At 49.2% G+C, this 18492-nt stretch overlaps 1 protein-coding gene and 1 long non-coding RNA gene across 7 annotated transcripts in view; one reads left to right on the plus strand and one right to left on the minus strand.

The window, feature by feature from the left end:
- Positions 1-18492, plus strand: part of LOC116455606 — a 95295-nt gene that overhangs the window by 40533 nt on the left and 36270 nt on the right. The window lies entirely within an intron of this gene.
- SORL1 (sortilin related receptor 1) overlaps positions 13924-18492 on the minus strand; it is a 46772-nt gene continuing 42203 nt past the window's right edge. For 2 of the 3 annotated variants that reach the window (XM_032133662.1, XM_032133659.1), the window contains exon 48: positions 13924-18176. In XM_032133662.1, the coding sequence (XP_031989553.1) occupies positions 18109-18176 (68 nt within the window). In that variant the 3' untranslated portion in view covers positions 13924-18108. The remainder of the gene's footprint in view (positions 18177-18492) is intronic. The other variant, XM_032133660.1, reaches the window with a different exon arrangement.

The raw sequence follows: 18492 nt of genomic DNA on the forward strand, positions 1-18492 counted from the left end.
GGATAAATAAAGTGGAGGGCACCTCGAGCAGAACGCCGGTGCGTGGCTGGAGGTGCAGCCACCCCCTCGCAGCCCTCACCGGTGAGCAGTAAATGGAACTTTGTTCCCTCTCGGAAGGGTTTTTCCCCCCCTCATTTGCCGGTTTCTAGCGGTGCTCGAGACCTCCAAGAGGTCTGGGCGCAGATTGCAGTGACTCCCAACCTGGCTCCGGCTCTTTGTGCCAGTGGGGCATTATCTGCGGCTTTCCTTCTTTTTTTCTTCTCCCTCTTTCTTTAAAAAGCCATCAAACAGCGCGTACTATTCAGTGATTAAGATTATTTGGGTTCACTTCAGTCCTGGCACGGTGCTAATAAAAAAAAAAAAAAAAAAAGCCCGACCCAGCGTTAAAGGGTTTGTTCTCTCATTTGCAGAAGGAACCGTCTCACTATGGGAATGAACAATTAACAACGTTTAAATGAGCTGAACTTGGTCCTTTTCTCCCATTGTCTTTGTGCCTTTTGAATCATCTGGAATTGGATTTTCTCCGCTGTCTATTTTCCGGTGCGCTAAAATGTTTTACATAAATCATAGAGCCCAGCCCCGAGCCGTAACCCCCTCGTCCCCTGCAAAAACCACGAACATGTTGTGCTTAATCACCTGGATCTGTTGCACGATTGCCATCTTTGCTGATTATGATTTTTTTTTTATTATTATTATTCCCTGCCATTTTTTTTTCCTTAAAGGAAATACAGCAGAGGGATGGGGAGGGCGTTCTCTCCCCGGTTCCGTATCCGCAGGCATTGCTGCCTTCATTAATTAAAAATGATAGCGAGGAGAGCGAGCAGAGGGGTTTGATCTTTACATGGGAAAGGCAGCGTGGAGCCTCTTCTAAACCTTTTGGCGACGGATTTCAACTCTTCTCTCACGCTGCAACCCCAACGGGCTGCATCTGTATATTCAATATATATATGTATATATATATATATATAAAATCTAGGGTTTTTTCCGAGGTATATTCAAATATAAATATGTTGAGTATATGCGTATATTGAGTATATAAGTATATTGAATGTATAAGGGTATTGAGCATATAAGTACACTGAGTATATAAGTATATTGATTATATAAGTATATTCAATATATAAATGCATTGAGTACGTATTAAATCCATAGGTGTATTGTTATAGTATATATATTATATATAGTATATATAGTATATATAGTATATATATATTATATATAGTGTATATATATTATATATAGTATATATATTATATATATACTGTATATATATTATATATAGCATATATATATATTATATATATAATATATATAGTATATATATATTATATATAGTATATATATAATATATATATACTATATATATTATATATATAAAATATATATATTTTATATATATAATATAGAATTATATTAAATACCCCAGGAAAGGGATGTGACACGGAAACCAGGCAGCTCGTGGTGGTTTCAGCGCCTGTCGGGTGATGTTCAGGGCGGGTTTATCGTACCGGGGCAGCCCGAGCGGCGGCGGGGCGGGGTCAGGAGGGGGATTTGGGGCTCGGCCGGCCGTGCCCGAGGGAATGGGCCGGGCCAGGGGCGATGGGAGCCGGGCCAGGGGCGATGGGAGCCGGGTCGCCCGGGCCGTCCGTGCGCGCTGCCGCCGCGGCGGGGCCGGCGCACCTCAGATGAACCCGGCGGGGCCGCCCCTGTTGCCAGGGCGGGGCGGGGAAGGCGCGCGCTGATTGGCTGCGGCCCCGCGCCGGCAGCCAATGGGAGGGCAGGGAGGAGGGATGCGCGCGGGGCGGGGCGGGGCGCGCGCCCGAGGCGGGGCCCGGGTCCGGCCCCGTCCCGGGAAGCGTGAGATGATATCCCGGGAATGCTGAGATTGATATCCCGGGATCCTGAGACAGATATCCCGAGAATGCTGAGATAACCTGGGATCCTGAGATAGATATCCCGGGAATGCTGAGACAGCTATCCTGGGAACCGTGAGATGATATCCCGGGAATGCTGAGATATCCCGGGAACCGTGAGATACATATCCCGGGAATGCTGAGGTAGATATCCCGGGAATGCTGAGGTAGATATCCCGGGAATGCTGAGATAGATATCCCGGGAATCGTGAGATATCCTGGGATCCTGAGACAGATATCCCGGGAATCGTGAGATATCCCGGGAATCGTGAGATATCCCGGGATCCTGAGACGGATATCCCGGGAATCCTGGCACATCCCCGAGTCCTGAGACATCCCCGGGTCCACCCCTATCCCGGGATCCTGAGACATGCCGGGATTGCTGAGATATTCGGGGAATCCTGAGATATCCCGGGATTGTGAGATATCCCCGGGATGCTGGGACACCCCGGGGTCGTGCCGCATCCCCCGGCCCTGTCCACCCCATCCTGTGGTTCTGTGACTCTCTGATCACTGGCATTAATTCCGTTAAGTTTTCCCCACGCAAAGGGGAGAAAGCTCCGCGGTGCTGCTGTAACTCCATGATGGACCATCCTGGGATGATCTTTAAGGTCCCTTCCAACCCAAACCATTCCATGCAGGCGGGAGGAGACGGGAGAGCAGCTGGTGGGAAAGCTCAGTTCCCAACCCTGGAGAAAATCCATCAGGATCCCGCTCTGTGCAGAGGTCTTTGACCAGGAAGTTCCACTTTATGGCGTGTAACCGAGCAGGACCCCGTTGTTTCAGACTCTGGCCCTAAACCCGTCCCTGTTTGGGCTGTCAGCAGTGTCTGAACAGAGGAACAGCCTAGCAAGCAGATTTGCCTGCCTCTCCTCCTGAGCTCTTTGCTGTCGTGATGCTGCCGCAGCAGAGATGGTTTTCTTATATAACCACCCGGCTTTTCCACAGCCATCCCCCTTCCCACGGGAGCAAAGCATCGCCTGGGTCATCAAATCCAGTCCTCTGCTTGCCAGCAGCCACAGCCCATCTCGGAGAGGGATGGAACTCCCTCTCCAACCTTGCTGGGGCTGCTGCCTCTCCTTTTCATCTCTTCCTGCTCATTGCTTTTCCTGAAAAGTCATCCCAGCCTGTCCCTTGTCAGCCAGGAGCCCCAGTTCACCATAGGGACACACGGGTTACCTCCCATGACTCTGCAGTGGCTCGTGGACCTCCTTTGTGGCCACCACTGAGGTGCTTTTGCAGAGCTGGGCATGCCCCAGGGTGGCCCAGGGGGTCAGTGGTCCAGTTAACAGAATTACGGCATTTTGGGGGTCTGAAAGTTGGTGGTGGCTTCCATGAATCCCCGTGGGGTGCACGGCAAGAAAGGTGACTCCTGGCTTTCCTCATGCCAGGAGTCAGGAGCATCTCCTTGGAGCTCCATACTCCGGTCTCACCCTCTGAAAAGGCAGCAGGTACCGTGTGGGCCAGCTGGGAAGGTGTCAGGGCTATAGGATGGAAGGAATAAATGCCCTGACCTCCCCAGCACAGCTCCTTCCCCCACTGGAGGATGGCTCATGCTTTGCAGCGCAGACAGAAACCCCACTGGTCCTTGGGGACTCCCCCATTTCATTCCTACCAGCCCAGAAGCACCAGCTCTGACCTCACGAATTCCACTTTTCAGAGCATTTGCATTCGTGGCCCATGTCCAAAATGTTTTTTTTTTTTAAATTTTCTCTGTGTAACCAGAGCTCATCCCTAAAGCAGCCAGTTAACCCTTTCAGTTCTCTGTCCTCCCAAAGCAGAGCTGGTTTTGGTGGGTTTATATGGATTTCTCCAGAGGGTGAGGTGTGCTGTTGCTGTTGGGGTGCACATGGATGTGTAGGGGCAGCCCAAAGTTTGCCCTGGCTGAGTCATGGAGCGAAACCCTCATCACATCCCCATCCACCACCCACAGCCACCTCTGAGCAGAGCCCGCAGGGCTGCGTGGCCGGGGGAAACTTCAATTTCCAGGTTCATCGTGTTAAAATAAATGAACGTCCACGTAAGAGGCTGTGGGGGTGAGGAGATGGAACACAGACACACAACCCGGGGCCCTTCTGCGGAATTAGGGCAAAAATCTGGCCTTGTTTATTCTCATGTAAATTCAGAGTAAACCCAGGCGATTTTGTCATCCTGCGCTCTGACGCATTACTGTAAATGCTACTTTCGTAACTCTGCCATTATTTATGAGCATTGCTGCAGTGCTGTGTGAGATCAGGGCAGAGTTATGCCTGGTCACGTGCGTGTTTTAAGGGCCACAGCTTGGACGTTTGAGTAGAGGAGACAAAGGCAGTCGATCATCTTCATTTCACAAATAGGGGCGTAGGATTACATGATCTGCTGGAGAGCTTGCAGGAAGCCGGTGTCTGGTCTGGACAGGAAACGGTTTTCCTGTCCTGAAAAACTTTTCATAGTAGAGGGGGGGGGGAAAATAAAAGTCCTGTTTGATGTTTGGGGTGAAGGGTTTCAAGGGCAGGAAAATGTGATCGGTAACTGTCCGATGAGGGTTTCAGACTTGAGCCCCAGGTCTGCAGGGAGCAGACAAGGGATGCAGCCTTGCAATTGCTCACTGCAAGTCAGCAGCTTTCCCCTAGCTGGGGGGGTTTATGGATCATCCTGTCCATCAGGGCAGGCAGATTTTCTATCCGTGATCAATGGGGATTGCTTGAGCAGGACGGATTCATGCTCAGGACTTGAGGTTTTATCTGCTGCATCACATCCAGAGGATGATGGAAAAGAGAAATAAAAAAGGGGTTTGAGCTGGCAGGACAAAGGCAGTTTGAGGAACAAGCAGGTCTCCAGATGAAAGGCTCTATATGTGCTCTGTGTGTATTCTCTGTAGAACATCACCTATTTAATCATCTTCTGCATCAGAAGGGGCTCGGTTGAACATTCCCACCCCCTGCCCCGGCTCTGGCTGGCATTGCCCTTTGTCCTGGAGCTGCTGGGAAGGATTTCCCTTAAGGCTGTGCCAGCTTCTCCATCTCCAAGCTGCCAGCCTGTGCTACCTGCTCCTCAAAGACTTGTGGCTCAGTCGGTTGTGACGTGCCAGGATATCTGTTGCTGGCATTCAAGGACTTCCTCCTCCTGCTTTATTTTGCCATATTATTTTCCTCTCTTGAGCTGGAGGACAGAAATCACAGAGGACAAAGGTAAGTCCCTGCCTTTCTCCGAGGAGGTCACTTGTGCAGCGCTCACGCTGTCCCCGCCTCTCCTTAGTCCCACGGCTCTGCACAACTCCTCACCCCCCGTCTGACTTTTCCATCTCCAACCACAGCGTCTGCTCAAACCACATCAGGTGAATGCAGCGCCTCGCTATCGACCTAGGAGGGGAAAATGACTTTCAAATCTGTTGAAGAGCAGTGTTTCCTTCTCAAATCAGCCTCCTCCTCCTGTGCAGAACCCAGGAACGAGGAGGTATCAGCCCATATACTGCAGAGGAACAGCCTTTGTTGTGTGTGGGTACTGCAAAATCCTTGGGAGTGCTGAGCAGGTATCTTTCAGAGGGGAAAAATTTAAAATAAAAAGGCAATTAATTAGACTAAATAAACATATATTAGGGTTCAAAATATGCACAGCCAAAATGAAAGTCACATTCTGGTTCATTAAATCTGAAAAGACTTCACACGTTTTAAGCCTGTAATCATGTTCACAGATGCAGCATCTCCTCCCCAACCTGCCCCCCCTCCCGCAGATTTCACACCTTGGGAATGGCTATTGTAAAAAAAAAAAAGGAAAAAAAGGAGCAGGGGAAGGTTTGCTGCTGCAGGGCACGGGCAGGAAAATCAGTGTTTGCTGTGGCATCTCTGTCGTGTCAGCACCGGCAGGGCGAGGGCTGGGTTCAGGTGCTCGAGGAGGAGGAGGCACAAAAATCTCAGCCCCGCTCTCCTTCCCCACCCTCCTCCCGCCCGAGCCGGGGGTCTCTCGCTGAGTTCCCCCGCTGCTCCCAGGCTTCTCCCCCTCCCCTGGAGGGTGGGATGTTACCAGGGAGCTGAGCTGCAGAACATATGGAAACGTCATGCGTGTATATATAGGAGAGGAGCGAAAATGGATGCTCTTGGGTACAATAAACATTAGTGTATCTGCGGGGGGGGGGGAAGAACCTCAGCTATTTGCGCCGCTTTGGTGGATGTTTGTCGGGGGGGTTTTCACTGCTGTTTGGAGCCATAAATGCATACATATAATTTAGTTGAATTAGGAAGTCTGTGGAAGCCGGGAGTCATTCTTTGCGTGGAAATTCTGCTCTATTCCGAAGCGGCACAGTCAGAAAGGAGGATGTTGTGACTGCGTGCCAGCAGATATTTGTAAGGAGACATTTTGAAAATCTGAAGGGAGCAGTGTGAACGTTTTCAAGATGTTGGGGCTTGTTCTAGGATACCTTGGTGATTCAGTGCTTTCTTCTGGCTTTAGGTAAAATGAGATCAAAATTCAAATGTTTCTGGTGTGCAAAATCTCACCAGCAGCTTCGTGCACTCATTTATTTCTTTTAGTATATTTTTTTTTTCTGATTTTTTCAAATATCTAGTGGAGGTTTCTCTCTACCCCAGTGTGTGTGCTATTCAACAGGATGCCAGCTCCCTGGGCTCCAGCTCCCTGCGTTGTCCCTTTCTCAGGGAAGCAATCCCAAGGAATTTGCTGCAGTTCCTCGGGGAAGTAAGAAAGCTCAGCGTAAGGTGCCTTACACAGAAACCTGGGTATCATATCAGGCTTTCCGTGCCTGGATATCTTGATCAGTTTAAGCTGATTAGAAAAGCTCCTCGGTTCATTCTTGGGCAAGCTGGAAAACGATCCCTGCTTTGTATAATGAAGTATGTTATCTATCCTGCCCTATAATAAATCCAGAGCGGGGCTGCGCGGGGATTGTCATCTGGTCTAAATTAGCGTTGCTCCGCTGCTGCCGATGGAGCCCTGACAGTGCTCACCAGGTGAGGATGTGGCCCATTTAGGGAGTTCCCGTGGGGTTACAAAAGCAGCATTGAGGACCACAATTTCAGAGGAGGAAAGAAGCCAGGAAAGGAACAGGACAGCTTGCAGGGAATCTTAAATGACATTAATTGAAATCTTATCACTTCCTTCATCTTAAGGTGAACCCGGGGCACAATAAAGAGCAATTATCTGCCATCTTCCTTCATCTGTCCCAAGTGCAAGGAGGGGAAGAGTATATCCATCACTCTTTCTGCTCTACCTTTTTTTTTCCCAGAGACAATCCGATATATTTACAGACCTGTCACCCCTTCAAACCCCTCCTTTCACGGGAGAGCTGAACAAAAGCAGGTAAAAGCAATGGAGCTTGGAAAAGAGAGGGGAGCTGGAAACTGGAACCCAGTGAAAATGGGGGCATCAGCCCTCTGAGAAGCCGCTGAAGGGACTTGAGTTACCACACGCCAGGGGAATGGTCACGAGAGGCTTGGCCGGAGGGTTGTGAGGTGGCAATAAATAGAGCTGTGCTCTAAAACCTGGAGCAATGTTTGCTGGAAGCTGAGAGAGGCAGGGAGTTCTTAACAGCTCATGGAAATTGGTGCAGCACCCAGCATGGAGACCACTGGCAGTTTTTTCCCCCAGGTGCCCTCATGAGGTGAGATGAAGGCCATGGTCCCATTTAAAGCATTAGCAGGGCTGGGAGCAATCCCTCAGCTCTTCAGGAGAGACCCAGAAGCTGGGTTTCATCTTGGTAGACCAGAGGGAGATGGTTTACGCCCTGTCCTGTCGTGTTTTCTATCTATTCTGCAAACACACCAAGGACAGCAGTCCTGGGGCTGCTTACTCTGCAGAACCAACCCACACTTTCATTCAGGCAGCAGGGAGAGGATTCTCTCAAACCACAAGAGGAAAACATGACCAAAACCTTTGAGACGTCTGAACTGAAAGAGGAGCAGAAGGAGCTGGCCCTGCCCAGGTGTTTCCCTGGGGCTCTGTGTGGGGCCACGGCTTGTGCCCCCCACTCTCCCCAGCGGGTTTGAGAGGAGCAGGAAGGGGCAGTGACATCTGGAACGCCGAGTGCAGCCTGTGGCAAGAGTCAGGGTGTGAGAGGGGCAGGTTCCAGGCGGCTGGGTTTGGGCTGTGTGTACAGAAACTCCAAGGCCATGTTGCTTTCTGACAGCAAATCGATGCCGCTGTAAACACGAGAACAAAGGAGCTCGCAGAGGAGAGGGGGAAGGAACACGGAAAAGGGAGAGATGGAGAACTGCTCCGCAGCCAGAGCTGGAACAATGTTGGGAAAAGCTGAATGACTTCAGCACCTATTCATTCCCTGGCCAAAGCTGGTTGCTTGCCCATTCCCAAGGCCAGCGAGGAAGTGGTGGCCTCGAGTGGCTGAGGTGTGAGGGCACCAGCCAGGAGCAGGGAGTGACCCGGCTGCTCCCGATCCCTCTCCCAGGGTTTAGCAACTGTTCAATCCCCGAGGCCAGGGGCTGGATGAGGCAGACACTGTACATGTGCAGCTGGTTAGGGCTCAGCGTGCCCCTCCCCTGTGCAGCCTTGTGTCTCATGATGGATATCACTGGCAGGGTGAATTCCCATTCATTTGTCCCGTGGCTTTGGCACTGCGAGCGGTTTCCATACAGATCCCGCAGGAGAGAATACCGTGGAAAAATGGGGGTTTGGGAGCCAAGATGCTGGGATGTTCTTCTTCCCAGCTCTGCAGCAAAATAGACGATCTGGGGCTCGGCAGGTCTCGGTTTGGGATGGTGTCTGGCTCCTGACCCGATGTTGGGGTCATGTTGGTACATGGCTTTGGGGTTTAACCCGTTGCAGGCAGGCTGGTGGGGGGGGGGGGTGGTATTTAAGGCAGAATCGCAGAATTACCCAGGCCCTGTGCTGATCCACATGGCAGAAACACAGTTTTCCACCAGAACTGAGGGAGTGGGAATGCAGTCAGATGCTTTGCAGGTACAGCGTGACATTGGAAGGCTCAGCCCCGGATGAAAGCAGGTTTTCATGTTTGGTTGGGGTTTTAAGTTCAGCTATTTTCTCTGGCTGCCGCTGGGAAGGCCACATGGAAAAGCTTTAAGGACCCATCCAGGACGGGGAGAGGGAAGTTTGGAGCGCACAACTCAGCCCCTGAGCCTGCCCATCTGTAAAGAATCAGCATAACAACGCTTAATGTACTTCCCCAACATGGCAGTTGTGGGCCTTAATTAAACTGTGCAGAGTGCTTGGAGATCCTCAGATTAAAGGCTGTGTGTACAGTGAATTACAAAAGCAAACAACATGAAATTTTCCATGTGTTGTGCTAGAGCTGTCTTCGTTTACCAGAAACAAATCATTTAATGCACCTCTTACATGGAGCTTGTTTATACGGGACGCGCCTGTTATTCCAGTAGGAGGGAAATCTGCTAGTTTTGATTATTGTTTCTCAATACTTCACCCACAAAAGGCGTAAAATCTGAATATGATAACAAAATAATATGCTAATAAAATTTTTTGACTCTATATATGTGTAGTTAGCCCGGGGAAACGTCATCAGTTTTAACGGGCCTGAAAGATGGTGGGAGGTAAATTTAATATAGTATAAAAATGAAGGTAATCCCAGCAAAAGACAAGCGTGGAGCAGTCGCTGGAGTCACCACAGGCAGAGACAGAACATGTTTTGTGTCCAACAATAGCAGCGTACGTGACTTGAAATGCTCTTTCCTTATAAAACAAAATACCCACTGGTTTGGCTTATTAGTGCTAATCTTCAAAGGGAGAAGCAGTGCTGAGGTTCCTGGTTCAATTCAGAAGTTCAGCCCCGCTCTGGCAGCGCTGGCTTGACAAAGTGCCATTGTTGCCCACGGCCGGGGCCGTGTGTGTGAGGTTTAACCTTCTGCATTTCCCCTTTTCTGCTGCACGAGGAATGCCCAGAGCTGCGCAGAAAAATGTCTCTGATGTGTGGTTTACACGTGAAAATGCTGCATTTGAACTTGCACTGACTCTGCCCAGAGTGGATCGGGTTAAATGGACTATTACAATGGCGGGAGCTCATCTGGAACTAATAATTTTTGAGGCCACCAAAAGTAAAAAGTAAAAAAAAAAAAAAGGTGGGGGGAGGAGGAGGAGGAGAGATCCTTTCGAGTTTGGTGGCCAGTGACTAAAGCTTCTGCTGCCATCTACTGCACATGGGTGGCAGTAGGGCCAGCTGGGAACTGCCCGCTTTGGACCGAACCGGCCAAAAAAACAGGTTAAAAAGTGAATTACGGGTTCTGGTACAGACAGAGCCGGTTCCCAGCTCTGCCCTCCCGCGAGCGTATCTGGGGTCTGGCTTGGGGGGGTTTAGGACCGCTGGGAGCATCTGGTGGAGCTGTGCAGAAGGAGAGGAACGCGGTGCTTTCATCGCCACAGGTTTTGGGCTGCGCCCCTTGGCACCGTCACCCCTTGGCACCGTCACCCCTTGGCACCGTCACCCCTTGGCACTGTCACCCCTTGGCATTGTCGCTCCTTGTGCTTAGGATTCACCACCACGGCGGAAGTTTTTGGCTCTGGTTCTGGGGGGGGGGGTTGGGGAGCGGCGTTTACAAAACCCCCTGATCCATTGTGGGCGAGGAGGGGCTGCAGCACAAATCACCCGGCAAAACGGGCCGGGGTGAGCGACATCTGTTTTGTCTCAGCACGGGGGAGCGGGGCCGGCCGTGGCCCCACCCGCTGGACGAGGCTCAAGCATTACCGTGCTTGGCCAGACAATAAACGCAGCCTATTTATTTATGATGGCTGGACCCTTAGCAGGTCACTGGCACGGTCTCCAAGGGCGATGCATTCGAATCCCTCTCTGGATTTTCCCTCTTCCCATCTCTCCAGGCTGCCTTCTATTCTGTGTGCCTGCTCTCCCGGGAGATCTGGGCTCGGAACAAACAGCTTGCCATCCTTGTGGCTCTTGGTCGCGAGGTTAAATAAGTTTAGGAGGGAAAAGTACATTTGGAAATGGTGTTGATGCAGATGAGTGAGCCAAACACGCTATTGTCTTTACCAGCTCTGAGTCTGCTGTGGCAATTTCCAGGGTACAGAGACAGGCTGGCTGTGGGTTCCATAGAGCTACTGCAAAGGGGATGGGAAACCAAGCTGGTCCCGTGACTGAACACACAACTGGGATTTGGCCTCCAGGCTTCTGTTCCTGGCTCTCTGAGGGATCCCGAGAAAGCCCCAGCGGGGGGGAAGGAAAGCTGTGCCGTTTCAGAGAGCCAGGCTAACCCCAAAGGGGGCCGGCAGCACAGAAGGGGGAGCCTTTGGGGAGGGTGTTGGGAGAGGAACTGCGGCGCTGCTCTCCACTGGAGCTGGGGAAGGGGTGCTAACAAAGAGGAGATGTTTGGCCAGGGCTCCTCTCCAGCCTGCGGGGTGTGTGTGCTTCAGGAGCTGCTGGGCTGCAGGGGGGATGTTCTCACCCGGATCTTGGGTTTGGGATTCGTTTCACGTAGGCTGTGGTGTCTTACAGTCCCAAGGCTCAGTGTGAGGCAGTCGCCGTTGAGTTCCCGTTATAGCAAAGAGAGTCTGACCTATTTTAGGATGAGGGAAGCACTCTCTGAACTGCTGTGCCTCATCCTTGGCTGCAGACAAGGCCTGGAGTGACCCTCGCAGCTTGGGCAGGGATGAATCCTGCACAGAGCCCAGGCCAGGAGGAACCTCCAACCTCTTCTCCATCTTCTTCTCACTACCCTTGGGGATCTCAGGCTTGGGGAGATACAAAATGCACTGGCAGCCATTCCCTCAGTGTACAAAAACGACTGAGAATCAGTCAAGCCCCAAATTTCCATTCAGGTTCCAAATTCCTCCTTGGAGGGCGTCTGCTTCCCCCCCACTGGCTCCAGAAAGATCCAGGGAAAATAAACCTTCTCTTTTGGCCAGGCCAGCCTGGAGATGAGAGGCTTGGTGACGTGAATATCACTTCTTGTCCACCTCTGCCTCAGGTCCTCCACCTCTAAAACGTTCCCCTCCTGTACTGCCAGTGTCCAGTTGTAGCTTCAGGATGAATTTAATGAACTCCTGCTCACTGAGTGTCTTCTTGGCCGTCTTTCCCAAACTGCTGTCTAGTTCCTTTTCTATGACCATCCATCATCCTGGGATTTTTTCCAGCACAACTCCACGCAGGTGCTCTGAAATAGAAGAGGCCAGGTCTGCTCCCTAAGTTGATCCCAAGTCTGCAGAGGCTGGAGAGAGAAAATCTTCTGGGCATGATGTCAGCCCAGCTCTGAGAGTTTGAGGATGTGGGCTTCTGGATGCCTGTAATTTACAGGAAAGAAATAAACCTCACATCCTGGAAGATGCCATTTTTCTTGCATCCCACACTTGGCAGGTTGGGAGGTTTGTGGTAGGAGCCAAGATGTTGATGGTTAGCATGAATCTTTCCTTCCCACAGACCTTCTCTTCCTTCCTTCCTTCGGCTGGGCTATCTGGGAGCTCTTGGCTCCTCCATCCCAAAATCCAGCTTGAGTTCTGCTGTGAAATCTCCTCAGTTATTTCATCTTTCCAGCTGAGAAAGGCTAAACACAATCATTCGGGAGTCTGGCACAAGGCACTGGGAGTGCTTGCTCAAAGGAGGAGCAGTGAGCCAGAACTTCAGCTGCTCCCTCAAGATCAGAGCCCATCGATTTTGTGGAAAGCTTAACCCACGGTGGGAAGGGATTTTTTGCTGTCTTTCCACCTGGTTTCCTCGCTCCTGCAGGCAGGATCCACATCTTCCCCTCCCTGTGGTTGCAGGAAGCAGCCCCTGGTGTTATTTGGGGGAAAGAGGAGAATTTTTAGGAGCAGCAGAGTGAGGGGAGCCTGGATCCAGCTCCTGGATGGGTTTGTGCCTTGTGCTCCATCCAAAGCTCCTCCAGCAACTGGAATTTTCCTCTTTGATGGGTTCTCATCATGGTGGAGAAAAATGTTATAGCTTGCTGTGGTGAAGGTAGTAAAGGATTAGGGTGGAAATCTTCCCTATCCATAAAACCCTGCAGCTTTTGTTAGGAGAGGAGGCAAACTTTTATTCCATTGAAGTTTTCTCAGTGACAGCGCTGAGGCTTCAGAGTCGCGTGCCTTCCTCCAGCAGAAAGTAGGTGCCTGGGAATGAGGTGTAACTCCTTGTACCTCCCGGGGGGAACAATCTATTCCAGGGGCAGCCGGAAAAATCAGCTTCGTTCTCCACCGAGGGGGCGACGGGGAGGAAGGGACGACTGTTTGTTAACGTTGCCTTAAGCTAAATGTTAATGAAGTGCAACACTTAAGATGCTCGCACGCCTCAATTATGTCCACCAAGATCACATGTTGCCTTTCCAATTATCCGGGCTGGGGAATGAGGGACGTGTGAAGAGGCTGCTGCCTGCTCATTACCTCTCCCTGCCAGCAGAGATCCTGCTGGATTTCTCCAGGTGCCGGCTGTACCTGCACACGCACCGTGCAGGGACGGGGGTTGTTGTGGAAATGGGTTTTAAGCACGGAAAATAACGTGGGAGGTGGTGCTGTGCAATCGTGGAGGTGAAGCTTGGACAGGCTGGAAGTGATGTCTGGGTGTCTGGGGGTGTTGGTGACCTTGAGGGAAGGGACAGGCAGACGTGACCGCGTTAGGAATGAGGGTGGCACCTCTCAGGAGCTGCTGCTCCTTCGGCACAAAGCTCAATTTTCCTGATTCTGATCGCCCTTGTCCCGTCCCTGCAGTTTGATCGGGAGCACTGACAGGAGGGGAACGGCTTCAAACTGACACAGGGCAGGGTTAGATTGGATATCAGGGAGGAATCCTTCCCTGGGAGGGTGGGGAGGTCCCTGGCACAGGGTGCCCAGAGCAGCTGTGGCTGCCCCTGGATCCCTGGAAGTGTCCGAGGCCAGGCTGGACAGGGCTTGGAGCACCCTGGGATAGTTGAAGGTGTCCCTGACCATGGCAGGGGGTGGAATGAGATGAGCTTTAATGTCCTTCCAACCCAAACCATTCGGTGATTCTATGATCCTGTTAGGTTTTGTAAAACAAAAATATGTTCAGAAAAAAAGTCTCCTTTTTCCTGCACCAGACACACACAGGCTGGGTAACAATTTCAGAAACCAGAAACTGTTTTGTTTACCCAATCCATTTTTATTATTATCATTAAGTGGAAAAAAAAAATAAATTGACAGACAAAACTTCCTTCAAAATTGTGCAATAATACATAGCAGAAATCAGTGAATAAAAAAAAAAACCAAACAACCAAAGGACACAGAGTAGCAATTCAAATAGTACAACATTAAACTTCACTTAAAGAACCTGATTAAAAGGTGACACTACCTCTATTAGAGGCTGGCTGCTTGTGGACTGATGCAGGTGTGGAAGGATTAATTATAATGTTGCAGCTATTTCCAGGAACGAAGATGCTCTCGGGGTCCAAGAGTAACTGAGTTATTGCACCATTTCCCTCCTCAAGTCCATTTGAAGGAGACTTGAAAGTTGTTTCAGAAAAGGGTTTTTTTCCTGAAAAAATGACATTTTACTTTTCCATCAGCGGGTAGGTGAAGTTTGTCATTAAATATACTCTGATTCCAAGCATGGAGATGCTCACACTGAGCTCTGCCCTGCGAGGAATGGGAATTCTGCTCAGGGAGAGTTTCCTTGGCTCGGGTGGGGGTTCCCTGGCGGATAATGTGAGGGTTTTGGACACTCTGGAAACAGGAGGAGTGAAATAATGTGGTGACCACCAAGGTGACCATCAAACACAAAAGTCCTTTGGCCACGAGGCCACAAGACGTGGATGCTGGCAGCCAGCTCTGTCTCTCTGCTCTCCCCTCCCCTTCTTGGCTGACTCTGAGCTCCCAAACCTGTCTGTAACTCCATCTGTGTCCAAGGAAAAGAGGCTTTTCCCAGGGCTGAGCCTGCAGCTGTCTCCTGCTAAGGCTGTGTCAAGGTGGGAGCACCTGGAACAAGTTAGGGCAGGGTGAGCCGGGGCATGAACTTGCAGCACGCCAGCCCTTCTGCACATCAAGTACCTGCAGGCAGGGGGTTTTACCCCGAATTTCACCCCTCTCAGAAATCCCTCTTGCAGTTTTCCTGAGGTACAGGCCCTCAGCCAAACCCCAGAGGGGCTGGAAGCTCCTGCTCCAGCTGGTTCCTGCGTGCGCCCGGAGCGTGGGCTCTGCTCTCGCTGGGTTCAGGGAGCTTTTACAGAGCTGGCAACCCTCAGAAGGGATTTACTCAGACTGAAAAGAGCATTTTTTTGACCTTTAATAGGTGTCAGGTCTCCAGTCTGGGAAATGGTACCTCCTTGTCGTTTCTTGTAAAAACCAAAGCTCCAACACAAAAAAGCACCCCTCACAAAAAGTCTGAGCCAAAGCAAAAGAAGCCTCACGGTCCAAAACCTCAACAGACTTCAGTGTTCAACCTTAGTCTTTTGTTCAAACGGACTTGAGAGTACCTGTGGGCATCTGAAATGGATGCAAACACAAATTAACTGGTGGAAGTTCCTCCTAACCAGGGTATTTTCCATACCCTTTTCTTGTTTTCCATACAGATCCCAACATTTCACTGGGTTCCTACAAAGTAAACCCAAATCACCTCCCAAAATTTAGGGTAGCCAGTCATGTCACATTGCATAAGGCTGCTGAAAGGAAACCAGAACGAAATGTACATCCACATCCACGTGCCATATTTACAGCAGAACCCTCCCACCCCCTGCCTGTCTCCGTGAACAAGATTCCGTGCTTCAAAAGTTCATAAAAATATACAATTTACCTCAGAACTTCATCGAAGCCGCTCACTCCCCACCTGGAGCCCAGACTTCTCTATCTTTATATATATAAAATACACTAGCCCTGTGAAAGTTGCTTTGCTGAGAGCACAGTGGTGATTTTTGCAGTGAAGGGGAGGGCTGGGAGCGTTGGGGACAGCTCTAAGTGCTGTGCCCACGAGGGCTTTGCAGTGTCCCCAAACCCCTGGGCACTCAGGGGTGACTCCACAGAGGGCTCTGCTCTGCCCACGCTGTGTTAGGGAGTTACATTTAACCGAGAGTGTTGGGGTTTGGGAACACTGTTACCCCAAAATGCTGCGCTCTGCATGAGTGTCCCCGAGCCAGGAGCGTTTTGGAGTGGCCAGGAGTGACCATCCCCCAGGGGATGCTTGGAAACCTCCAGCCAAGGGATTTCTGCAGGATATAAAGTGGTTACAAGGGTCCCCCTTGGCATCTGGCTAGACAGAGATGGGCTAAATTCTGAATTCTGCTCATCTTACTGCAGCAGGATTCACTCTGGGGGAGTAAAATATCAGAATTTAACCACTCCTAACCCTCAGCAGAAAGGCACCAGATTTTGGGATGCTACACTGCAATTTTCATTTACCTGTGCCAAAAATATGTACTTTATAAGGAAGGGGTTCAGTACTCTTTATCTCTGTTTTTAGGCTTCCTCTCCTGCATAAAATCTTTTGATTTATGTTTTTGAGACTCGTTTAGCCTCTGGGTCAGAGTCTGGTCTCTCTGTGTAGCTGTAGCTCCAGGCAAACTGTGCTGTATGCACTGGGTTGATTTACTCAAAATTTCAACTCCTGAGCAGCACCTGATGCACTGACAAGGTAAAAATATTGCAACTCTGCAAGCTTGCTGCTACTTACAAAAATCTGATTCCAGTTTGGTCCCAGCTTTGGGAGGGGAAAAAAAAATCTGTCACCGGGAATGCTAACAGCAGTAATTGAAAATAGAGTCAGTATTTCTCTAGAGTATCAAACCATCCAGACTTCAACTTCTTTTTTATACAGTTTTCTATTGTGAAATTAAACTGATCAGTCGTGTATCAAAACATAGTTGGCCTCTCTCACTTCATCTGTAGGAAGACTGCAATTATAACTTAATGTACACTGCAAAAATACCTTTGTTTTTAACAAAAACAGTGTGACAAGACAGTGTGCTGTATTTCCTGGTGAGGAGTTTTGCATATATCGAGCACGGACAGGGGAGAGCCCTGAACATCCTCTCCTGTCGTGCTCCTGGGTTGGCAGGTAGTGGTGAGGTTCACATTTTTTGGTGAAATGCACATTTTGCTGTCACAAAATAAAAGCTCCAAACAGTGGCAAGCAGACATTTGCATTTGGCTCTGCAGCCAGTATTGTGTCTGCTGGGAACGTGAGATGAGAAAATAACACGTGTGTGTGTGTGTGTGTGTATATTTATATTATCTCTAAAACTGTAGGTAAAACTACAGCTGCTTTTAGGAAATTCCAATGAGGGAGCATCAAATCCCTGCTGTGGACCAAATTAATTTAAATTTTCAGTAATTATTGCTCTGTGTGAGTGTGGAAAATCTGTATTTGCACACACTGGAGGCTCCCCCTTCCGTCCCACCACCGTACTGGCATCTGAGGGAAGCTCCACGGAGGAGGGGTATCCTAAATACCTGGGAAATGTGGTTTAAGGTGCAAGTGGCAGTTTTTTGTTTCAGTGATGTGGTGGTTGTAAGCTCCAGATTAATTAAGCCCCGTGTGATGGGCAGGGGCAGCAGCAGGAGGGGTTTGGGCAGCACATCTTGGTGTGGGGATGTTTTTTGCCTTCCTACAGCAGCAGGAAGCAAAACTCATCCCTAAAAAATGTGCCGTGGTACCTTAAGATTGCTCAAAGACTGGGTCTTGTATAAGGGAGAAAAAATATGTGAAAATGAGGGTTTTTATTATCATGGCAAGGACAGTGATGGGGATGCCAAGATACGAGTGCCTTGCAGGATAAAGTGGCACATGTTCTACACAAGAATGTGTACAATGTCTGACGACTCTGGAAATCTGTTCTGCAGCAGATTTCCCAATAAATTAACACAACAAAAATACTTTCATATAAAACAAACTCCAAAGGATTTTTTTTTTTTTGTCCTAAAGTAAAAGCAAAACCTTCAGGGACTATATTACTTATCTCTCTCTACATATATAATCTCCTGAATTTTTTTCCTTTTTTAAATAAATTTATTCTTGTCTTAGAAAAATAAAACGAGTAGCCAATTTAGTCAACGGAAAATATCTCACAGACTTAAAAGCATGCCCAGCAAGCATAGCCTTGTAAGACTAAATTAATGTTAAATCAAAGCAATTTGTTACTCAACCAACCTAGTCTGCAATTCACAGTTGATTACTACAAAGTGTATTCTTAAAATTATTATTATTTTTTTCTTTTTTTTTTGGCCCATATAAAAATAACGTATTGCAACTCAAAGTGCATTTTTAAAATAAACAATCAACTATTTTTATCAAATAAAATATTTACACCATTTGGTTTTGTACAGTCAGAAATGCGCTTCAGGCGATGACCATGGGGACGTCATCTGAAAATCCAGTTATCATTGGGGCTTCGTCGTCCTCATCTCCTGGAAAACAAACCCAAAAAAGAGCTCTTAGGGGGCCCTCAACATTTATATTGCATTTTATATTTCTGGGGTTTATATTTCTGGTTTTGTATACATTTTGCATTCTGTTTTTAAGCCATTTGCATTGGAAGGAGGGGTTTCATGTGATAAAAACGTTTGGTTAGGAAAACATTCGGTCGGACCTGATGGTCCTAAAAGGTCTGTGCGACCTTAACTATTCCATGGTTCTGTGCTTTGGACTCTTAGATCAAATCCATAGAGATTGTGATGGCAGAGTGGCCCAAACCATGATAAAAGAATTCATTCTCACCCTGAT

This window comes from Corvus moneduloides, chromosome 25 (assembly GCF_009650955.1).
Source record: "Corvus moneduloides isolate bCorMon1 chromosome 25, bCorMon1.pri, whole genome shotgun sequence".
Classification (NCBI taxonomy): domain Eukaryota; kingdom Metazoa; phylum Chordata; class Aves; order Passeriformes; family Corvidae; genus Corvus; species Corvus moneduloides.